The sequence below is a fragment of the Microcaecilia unicolor genome, chromosome 11, assembly GCF_901765095.1.
Source record: "Microcaecilia unicolor chromosome 11, aMicUni1.1, whole genome shotgun sequence".
NCBI classification, from domain to species: domain Eukaryota; kingdom Metazoa; phylum Chordata; class Amphibia; order Gymnophiona; family Siphonopidae; genus Microcaecilia; species Microcaecilia unicolor.
Genome location: NC_044041.1, coordinates 81,561,024 through 81,571,559, shown reverse-complemented (window position 1 = coordinate 81,571,559; position 10,536 = coordinate 81,561,024). Strand labels below are relative to the sequence as shown.

Here is a 10,536-nt window from a genome sequence, read left to right as displayed (position 1 = left end):
CCCTTAGTTCTTAGCATCAGTTTGTATTCTAGCTCCTGTTACCAAAGGTTCTCAACATACAATATAAGTAACCCAAGACCTCCTCAGGGAGTATGAGGCAGACGTTCCTCCCTCCCGCTGCTTTTCCAGACCAGTAGCTGCAAAACCTGAAGCAGTCTTGGAGGCCACAGCCTCCATGTCCACACTGTTGGCTCTGCCAATCCCTACCCTCTCTAACATCAGCTTCCTGTTCCGGGGCAGAGCCTACAGCGCGCACCCTCTCAGAGAAAAAGATTTTTCTAACATTTTCTTTACATTTTTCACTCTTTCACTTTGATATAATGATCCCTGCATAGGAGCCAGCTCTTTGGGGGCTGAGCAAAAGAGCTCTTGACCCAAGCTCTTGCACTGTCCAGGGAGGAGTAATTTGTGGTTACCCCCCAATCATTTTTAAAAGCAGACTGCTGGTTCTTTAACTTTCTATTTTAGGGAAGAAGCTACCTTCTGATGTCTTACCATATATTTGAATATTTGTATCGATATCTCCTCTTTCCTTTCTTGCATTTGGACTGCTCATCTTTTAAGTCCCTCACAAACTTGCAGTGAAGTTAAAGTACCATTTTGTGGTCCTCCTTTCACTATGCTCAACGGCCCTTATTATTAAAAGAAAATACGCCTGATGATGATGTTCGAGAAGAAAAACTAACCTGTGTTCTTCCGTTTACTACAATGAGTCAAAAGTTGACACGGATTATTAAAACTCATTGGCACATTTTACAGTTATTTCCATGCTTTCCAGAGCCCCCTTGAATTGCATATACTAGAGGAAAAACAGTGGGGGAGTGGTTGTCAAAGAAAACATTTCTTTACTCTAATTGGATAGAAAGAAGAGGTGAACAAGTAGAATGTGGCCATTGTCAGTGGTGTAGAGCAGGAATTATGGGCCCCATTTGGTGCACCCCTGGTAGAGATAGGATCATTAGATTGAGAGAGAGAGAGTTACCTGTGATTCGAGTAATGTGGTATATAGCATTATCTGTCCCTGTGGACTGATTTATATAGGGAGAAGTGCTAGACCGACAAAAGTTTGATTAACAGAACACAAGTCCAGAATCACTACTCAGAATATGCAGGCACCTTTAGTAGCCCATTGGCTAGAAAACAATCATACAGTTGATGAGATACGTTGGAGAATCCTGGAGTATGTAGGCCCAGGGGAGGAGGGAGGCTCAGTTAAAAAGTTACTAAATTAACGAGAACAATTTTATATTTTCTCTTTAAATACGGTAACACCGGCCGGCTTAAATGCAGAGTTAGAATGGGCGTCGTTAATTAGTTAGATCAGTTAGATTTCAGTTTTAAATATCCAAAAAGAACCCAGGGGAGGATCCATGATGTCAGAGATAATTAAAATATTTAAGTAGGAGAGTAGAACGCCGGCGCCATCTTGGGAAAGGGGTAAACCCGTTAAAATAAAGTAGAGCTGGCGCTGGGAGAGGCTATAGGTAAGAAGTTTATATTTAAGATGTTTTTAAAATTACCTAGGTTTTGAAAACTTGTGAAGGAAGGTTTTCTAATCACTGGGAAAGAAAATTAACATATTGGGTTTTCTATTGATACAGCTCGGTGCAGAGTGAAACATGCATGTCGGGCAGTTGAACCCCTTGGTCTGATTGCAAAATAAAAGATAAGTAATTTAATTGATAAGAAAATAATAATAAAAAGGAGTTTAAAAATTAAAAAACTAAGGAAATCGTGAACCGATGAAGAAGTGGGCGCTAGTTACATTGCCAGATTTATATCTTTTGGCAGTGAGCGCCGCTGAGGTTGCCTTGGAAAAATATAAAAAAATATGAAAATTGTCAATATATGTTCTCAAAATTTTCTTATATGTTTTGAGAGTTAGAAAACACAAAAAACAGTCTGAAATGAAGATTTTGCTTTAATTGAATTAATTGCTGGACCCAATTTGATTGAGATAGTTGTTGGATTTATGTGGGACTGGTGTGTAGTTTTTTAAAATTAGCCACGATCTGGTTTTCCTTATTTTAGCCACTAGAGGGAGCTACTACCATAACAATGATTTACAGTTATGTTTTGCATTGCAGGAAGTTTTGTGATATCGATGGATGAAAATTTCCCATTCCTTTTTGGGTAATTCTGTGAAAGCTTATAGAGATGTTCCACTTAATAATGAATGAGACATTGTCAAAGTTGTCTGCTGCCAGTTGAATGCATTGTTAGAAAGTCCCCTGGCAGCATATCTCAGAAGAACACTGCAAGTTACATAGTAACATAGTAGATGACGGCAGAAAAAGACCTGCACGGTCCATCCAGTCTGCCCAACAAGATAAACTCACATGTGCCACTTTTTGTGTATACCTTACCTTGATTTGTACCTGTCTTTTTCAGGGCAAAGACCGTATAAGTCTGCCCAGCATTATCCCCACCTCCCAACCACCCGCCCCGCCTCCCACCACCGGCTCTGGCACAGACCGTATGTCTGCCCAGCACTATCCCACCTCCCAACCACCAGCCATGCCTCCCACCACCGGCTAAGCTTCTGGGAATTCCTTCCTTCAGAGCAGGATTCCTTTGTTTATCCCATGCATGTTTGAATTCCGTTACCGTTTTCATCTCCACCACCTCCCGTGGGAGGGCATTCCAAGCATCCACCACTCTCTCCATGAAAAAATACTTCCTGACATTTTTCTTGAGTCTGCCCCCCTTCAATCTCATTTCATGTCCTCTAGTTCTACCGCCTTCCCATCTCCGGAAAAGTTGTTTAAGAAAGTCTGGAGTTAAGTGCATAAATGTGTGGACGTATGTTTTTAACAGGGAAATGTATTTGAACTGGTATGCTCTGTCACACTACAATAGGTTACAGATTTATTCTTCCAAATTAACTTCAACTAGATTTGCATTAAGTATCAAACCTTGTGCTAATGCTATTTTCTGCTAAAATGTCATTATTGTTTAAGAACTGCCCAGATCTTCAGTAAATTGTTTCACTTGTTAGGAACTGTGACCTTTATGATCTCATGTTTATAAACTTCTACTACTACTACTTAACATTTCTAAAGCGCTACTAGGGTTACGCAGCGCTGTACAATTTCACAAAGAAGGACAGTCCCTGCTCAAAGGAGCTTACAATCTAAAGGACAAAAAATGTGTAATCAATCAATTTGGGGCAGTCTAGATTTCTTGAATAGGGGTATAATGGTTAGGTGCCAAAAGCGACATTGAAGAGATGGGCTTTGAGTAAGGATTTGAAGATGGGCAGGGAGGGGGCTTGGCGAATGGGCTCAGGAAGTTTATTCCAAGCATAGGGTGAGGCGAGGCAGGGCGGAGCCTGGAGTTGGCGGTGGTGGAGAAGGGTACTGAGGAGGGATTTTCCTGTGAGCGGAGGTTTCGGGTAGGGGCGTAAGGGGAGATGAGGGTAGAGAGGTAATGAGGGCTGCAGATTGGGTGAATTTGTAGGTCAGTACGAGAAGCTTGAACTGTATGCGGTACCTGATCGGAAGCCAGTGAAGTGACTTCTATTAAGTTGTAAGTGCTTTGCTCTGTTTACTTGGCTTATTGTCTTCCTTCAAAGCACCCTTATTTATAGTTACTCTACGTTGGCCTCCTTCTGAAGCATGCTGCGAGACTAGTCTGAAAACAGTGACACCTACAGCTGCTTTGCTGGATGGAAAATTTCATTGGACTCAGTGTAATTTCACACCTGCTCTAATCTGATTTTTATCTGGAACTTGATCTACTGCATGAACTGTTGACCTCTACCCCAGTGATTTCTGTTCCATTTTTAGTTATGCTTTGTCTGCTTACTAGCTGTACACTCATATGTTTCCACATGTATTTGTTTCTCATTTTCTGTATATGCCTTCTTATCCTTCAACTACTGGCTGCTATGACAGTCTTTTACAAATAGATAAAGAAGTACCCTTCCTGGATCTGGCACTCCCCAAGAGGGATGGTAACAAGAATATTCATAGCATGAGTTTTCCCAATACTGTATTTTCCCAATACTGTAAATTAAAGAAGTTTCTCTGTCTAATGTCATTCCAGATCAGCTTAAAGATCTACACACACTTAACTTGGAAGCAAATTGAGGCCTTGTCAGTCCCTGCTGTAAAGCTGCAAAATCATACTTCCTGATTCAGATATCTGAAATCTACTACAAAACTTGACTCAGCCATACTTCATACTGGATGATTGGGGACTTACGGTTCTAGTTTTCATTTATTTCATTGTTTGTCATTATTCTCACTGCCTTGTTTGCAACAGCTTTGTTGATCAAAAGAGGATTTACATTCTGTATTACTCCACTATTTGTGAAAGACCTGTTATAACATTTTAACCCTCTCATGTCTGTTTTGAGTTAGGATCTTGGTCAAGATGATAACGCTGCCTGGAGTCCTTACCTCAGGTTTTCTATATTGTGTGAACCTTTACTTGATAGTTGGACCACAGGCCCAGGGAATCTTATTTTAGAAATGATTGACCTCTATGGGACTGTCCTACTTAAACTTGACCTACACCTACCACTGGAGAATTGGTACACTTTTGGCTGATCTCATATAAGATCCCAGATAGAAAGTGGCGCCCTTGGTTCTTCTTTAGGCAAAGGGGAGATAGTTTTGAGCTTTTTGAAATTGTGTACACACAAACCCACTGGGGGGGGGGGGGGGCATCCTAACTGCTTTTCATTTTCTGTTGTTGGTCACTAGTGTCCACAGATCCTGAACCTATTGAGCTCAGCAAGGTCCAAGCAGGAGACTGGGTCCTAATTCAGGTCATCAAGAGGGAAAAATTGGGTAACCAGAGTAGACCACCTTCTTGCAAGGGTAAGCCCAGCTGCACAGGGGAGGTGCTTCAATAGGAACCCTCGTCTCAAACCGGTGAAGCAAACAACAACCCAAGTGAGAAATTAGGGTTCAAATGGAAGCCTTAACATCTGATCCAGATGACCCACGTGAACAATTGGCTGAGACCGAGAGCAATCAGGACCTTGACTGATAGACCGATAACACTCAGGTTGGTCCTAGGAGCCATCTGTGGTATACTTCTTCTCATTCTCCTCCTCTATGTCATAGATGCAGTTAAACAGACACCAACTCCTGGAGACCAGGACAGTAATAATTCCCAAGCCCACTACAATCGGATGCTGGAGAACTTCACTCAAGTTTGATGCTGAGTACCTGCTGGTTAAGTACTACACAAACTTTACACTGCTCCTGTGTAATCTGGACACTTTTACATTTGGACTCTTACCCCAACATCTGCTTTATTTGAAGGACATTCTTCCTATAACCATCTATCTGATCTTCACCCTTTACCTACTGTTTTGTCTGGAACTTGAGACAGACTTTGCATTGTGGACTTTATATTTTTGACTTTTGCCATACTGAACTATTTGCCATAATGATGAATTTGTTTTTTATTCTTAAGTAGAGGAGTGTGGTAGCCGTGTTAGGCCACTGATAACCTTTTTTATTCTTACAACTGTTTTTCTTCTTTACATTCATACGACTCCTCATTCATGTCTGCAGCTTCTGTTGCATAGTCTTCTAACGCTATGCTGTCTGCTGCTATTCTGGCTAACTCTTCTTGTATTGCGGTTAACTGTCCTGAAATCTTTATTAGTTGTATTCATTGCTGCTATCCCTTTCTCCTGTCTTTTCTTCTTATTTTGGCCTGTTTATGTGTATTTCCTTTTCTGGTACATCTTCTTAGGCTAGCATGCCGGTCTAAAGTTAAGTAACTTCTTATGACGTTAAGGCAATGCTTTTCTATCTGCTAAGAAGACAAGCTTAATAAAATAAGGAGGTTTTTAGCCTATGATGAGGCAGCCCCAGCCCTCCTCCGGTAATAGTATGGTAGAGGTGCTTCTCGAGGCATTTTCCTCCTTTTAAGAAGGATTAATTGATGCTTACTTTAAGACTGTGTTTCTATATTTATATGCATATAAACTAACTAAAAGTAACATTACTTTCACAGTAACAACATATTAGTTTCATTAAACTAGTAACTGTAATCTATTACTTAGTTAGTGCAAGGAAAAATTAACTTTAATATATTATTTTTTACAAAGTACTTTGCCCTTCTTCAATGATATACATAAACAAATTTAACAAAATTTTAAAGCATAATGTAATTCTTACAACATGAAGGCAGCAGCAGATAATTTGTGTCTATAGGGAAAGTGCTTTGTATAGCAGGTCCTTGCTGGAGATTCTCTTCTACAGAACCAGAATCCTTGTTACGGTTGTAATTCCAGGTCATGAGAGAAATCAAGTCTGCTCTAAATTTGTAGCATGCAGTGATAGCTTAAAAGTAGGGGGTGGGAGAGGGTCCTTGAAAGAGGGCATACAAAGTTGACAAGGGTAAAGAGTAATGAAAATAGTGGGTCAAGGACTCAAAGGCAATATTAATTCTTGTCATTACTATCAAATGTGTTATATCACATGTAAATAAAAATAATCTGTCTCTGTTATCGTGGACTCTTCCTTTTGTCTATCAGGTATTTGCATTGTAATGGCTAGATGTAGAAACAGAGAAAAATGAAGGTAGATAAAGACCACATGGCCCATCCATGCCATCTACTATCCCTTCCTCTCCCTTAGACATCCTATGTTATTTTCCCTATGTAGAAAGACAGTCATACAAGACAATGTTTTTATTTGAATGGAAGTTACCACAAAACCTCAATGGTCTGAAGTCTCTTGTCAACAGGCTTCACTAAAACAATAAGACTACCAGGAATACAGTTACGGTGACTTGCAAGAGATTTGCAGTCTATCATACGTGGCATCTATATGCAGCAACATCCAGTTCATGGTTAGGGAGCCCTGTATTACCCTCCAGCACCCTCAGTGGAGGTCATTTTCATCCCACAGAAGCCCGGACTAGCATCTAAATTAAGATAGCATCTGGCTATATCTTTAAAAGTCTCGGTGTTAATGCAGCTTAGGAAAGAATAGTTTGTACCGAGAGCTATTTACCAAAAAATGTGTGTGCGTGCAGCAGATCTGGGTTAAACTATATACCATTCTCAGTAGGTAGAGATTTGATTCAGTTTCTTACTTCTTTAAAATGGGAAGGACATATATATGGTTATCTTCCTGGATGGAAAGGGAAGGGGCTACTAGTGCCAGACATGGGAAGAACTATAGGGGGGGGGGGGGGTCATTAGGAGATGATCCCTCAGCATAACTGTTATTTACAAATGCTCTTTGCTTCATGAATTGCTCCCCACACCTCCACCACAAACTCATCAGGGAAAGCCAACTCTCCCAGCATGGAGTCCAAACCCCGGGCAAATTCCTCAGGATTCAGTTTGCCAATTGCTGTCTCCACCATTGTCGAGGCTGTAGGAACAAAGAAGAGAAGCACAAAAGTAAAATAATCTGCACAAAATTGCTTTCATATATCTATATCTATCTTACAACATCTATCACCCTAAAGCAGGGATTCCCAAACCTGGTCCTGAAGGCACCCCAGCCAGTCAGGTTTTCAGGATATCCACAATGAATGTTCATGAGAGAGATTTGCTTGCATGCAAATCTCTCTCATGAATATTCATTATGGATATTCTGAAAACCTGACTGGCTGGGGTGCCTCCAGGGCTACGTTTGGGAATCGCTGCCTTAAAGCATCTCTCCCCAGAATGTGTGTATGTATATGTACAAACACACACACACACTTCAGCCAAGAATCTATAGTCTTGTGCTTTTATAATGGGTTTCTGATACAATAACCAATATTTCAGGCCAAGGATGTACAGAACAAGCTTTGATTTCATAGTTGCTGAGTTGCTCACTTATCAAAGAAGATTTCAGATGTAGCCGAGTGTTGATTCTGCACTATCTACACCATTAGGGGAAATATTAGAAAGCTCCTACATTTAGATACATTTTCAACTGAAAACATGAAGGGATATTTTGTGATATGACATCCAAATCCAATTTTGGACGTTTTGCAAAAAAACATCCAAAATTCCAGTGCCCAGCATGCTCATTTTCCAAACCAGAAAAACGTCTATCTTTTTGGTCTGAAAATCGCCCTGTTTTAGACATTTTTGTGCTCGGTATGTCTTTCTTTTAGGGCCATTTTCAAACAAAAAAAAAAACGTCCAAGGGAAAAATGCACAAAAACAAGCCATTGGAATGTCCAGGTGCCAGCTGTCCTACTAGATTGGCCACACAGACATCCCAGCAAAGCAGTGGGGCAGCACAGGGGGCACTGCAGTGAACTTCACATAAAAGGTTCCAGGTACACATCACATCATAATCCCTATATATTGTAGGGTGAGCCAACTGTACACCACTACAATAGCCCTTATGCCTGCAGGTGTCACCTAGATGTGGATTCAGTAGGTATTTTGTGGTTTTTGGATGGTTCACACTTTCCACTACAAGTGTACTAGTTAGAGTGGAAAATGATCCTGGGAGTGGAGGAGTAGCCTAGTGGTTAGTGCAGCAGACTTTGATCCTGGGGAACTGGGTTCGATTCCCACTGCAGTTCCTTGTGACTGTGGGCAAGTCACTTAACCCTCCATTGCCCCAGGTACAAAATAAGTACCTGTATATATGTAAACTGCTTTGAACGTAGTTGCAAAATGCCACAGAAAGGCGGTATATCAAGTCCCATTTCCCTTCCCCCTTTCTCTACAGTCTACTGTACCAAGCACCAGGCTACTCTAGGGACCTGCTTGCTGATCTAAGAGGAATGGCCATTATATCTGCAGCTGTCATGGAGCCTGGTATGTACTATCACTTTCACCTGTTAGGGGGGGTAGGAGGGGGGGTCACTGACCACTGGGGGATTAAGGGAAGGTCATGCCTTTATCCTTCCAGTGGCCATGTGGTCAGTTTGGGCAACTTTTGGGAATTAGACATTATTGAAATGGGTCTAGCCAAAAATGCCCTATTTTTGGCCTTGAACATTTTTACAATGTTCCATTATAGCAGAAAAATGTCCAAGTTGTAAGCCTGCCCTAGTCCTCCCCAAAACACATCTCTAAGGCACCCCATTGAGATTTAGAACTGCATAGAAAAACATCTTCAAAACGAGTTTCGAAAAAAAATGTCCATCTGCCGCTTTGTGCCATTTTTCTGTTTCCAAAATGAGCCCTATAGTCTCCTCAAATTTTGTCTGAAAATAGGGCACAAATTTAGGAGCATGAAATTTAGGTGCTCAGCTTTTATACATATATTACCAGGCCCTTACTATTTTTCCTAACATTTTTATTCAAAATCACTTGTTTTTAGCTGGTTTTTGTGTTCAGATGCTTTCACTTAAATTTGTTCTAGAGTTCTATGACAAAGCAAGCTATTGACCTCTGAGTAATTCAGCTTTTGCCATAAGTCCTCAATATTTCAGGTGCAAATTCTGAGATAAATCAGATGTATGAAAGACAACCGCTGGCCATATTTATAAAAATGGTTCTCTTCATTTTTATCTAGGCATAAGCTTCTGAAATTGGTTGATGGTAGACAGGTACACTGGCCCCTTTCTCCGTGATATCCAGGAACTACAAGGGGGCCCTTTTATTATAGCTTAGCACGTGCTAACAGACATTAGCATGCACTAAGTTCCACAAGGCTCAAATTTAAAAAATAGGGTACACAGCATTTAGCACATGCTAATTTATGTTAGCATACGCTAAGCTTTAGTAAGAGGACCCCGAGGGTTAATAGAGGGATTGTCAAAGTCATTGTTTTGCTGTAGTCAGAGACGTGGATTTTTCTAACTAGCCCTTTTATAACTGTGGGTTCCAATTTGGTTGCCATTCTTACCCAGCTCTACATCCCGAATGCCCATATAACTTTCCAACAAGTCATCAACTCTCTTCGATGCTTCTTCCTCAAATTCACTGGGCTGTAAAGGGAAGATATTCAATTCTTAACAAGAGTAAGACCATGTGGCCCAGGAAGGGATGACTCAAAGGGCCCCCAGACAGTGCTGATACTGCACCAGGTAATGTATTACAAAGTTTCATTAGTACTGTAGGAACCATAATTATTATTGCAGAATCCATTATATCTTTATCAGAGGACATCAGTCATAACATGTCTATACAATAGTCTTACAGTCACTCACATCTCCTTACAACACAACAGAAATATTTCCTACACTCTAATGTCCTTTGCTTTTTTTTTTTTTTTTTGTTTTGCTGTGCTACCTCACATCTGTGCGCTTCTTTTAGCTGCAACACACAGCATCTGCTCTCTACAGGGAAGGCACTGAAGAGAAACATTCCTCTGTAAGAGCTTCCTGGAACTTGGTTTCAAGGTGCCCATTTTAAGCTTAATTCAATGCACATCGTGCTGATAAAGGAGAAGCTATTTCAGGACTGTATGGTGTAGAAGCAACATCAAGTAAGGACAGTGACAGGACATTTCCTGTAAGTCTGAGAAAAGAGGATGAAGCCACATTTGTTGGCAATCTGGTGTGTTGACAGATAAGATTCAGAATTTCCCTTATGTCTTTCTGCAATACATGCTTCAGTTGCTGGTAAGCTGGGCTCAGTCAGCAGGTCATTTAACCCCAGAT

At 40.8% G+C, this 10,536-nt stretch overlaps 1 protein-coding gene across 1 annotated transcript in view; it reads right to left on the bottom strand.

Moving 5' to 3' along the window:
* Positions 1-6,085: 6,085 nt before the first annotated feature.
* GIPC3 (GIPC PDZ domain containing family member 3) overlaps positions 6,086-10,536 on the bottom strand; it is a 61,277-nt gene continuing 56,826 nt past the window's right edge. The window contains exons 5-6 of the mRNA XM_030218601.1: positions 9,780-9,861; positions 6,086-7,349 (exon numbers count right to left, since the gene is read on the bottom strand). Coding sequence (XP_030074461.1) covers positions 7,198-7,349; positions 9,780-9,861 — 234 coding nt within the window. The 3' untranslated portion in view covers positions 6,086-7,197. The remainder of the gene's footprint in view (positions 7,350-9,779; positions 9,862-10,536) is intronic.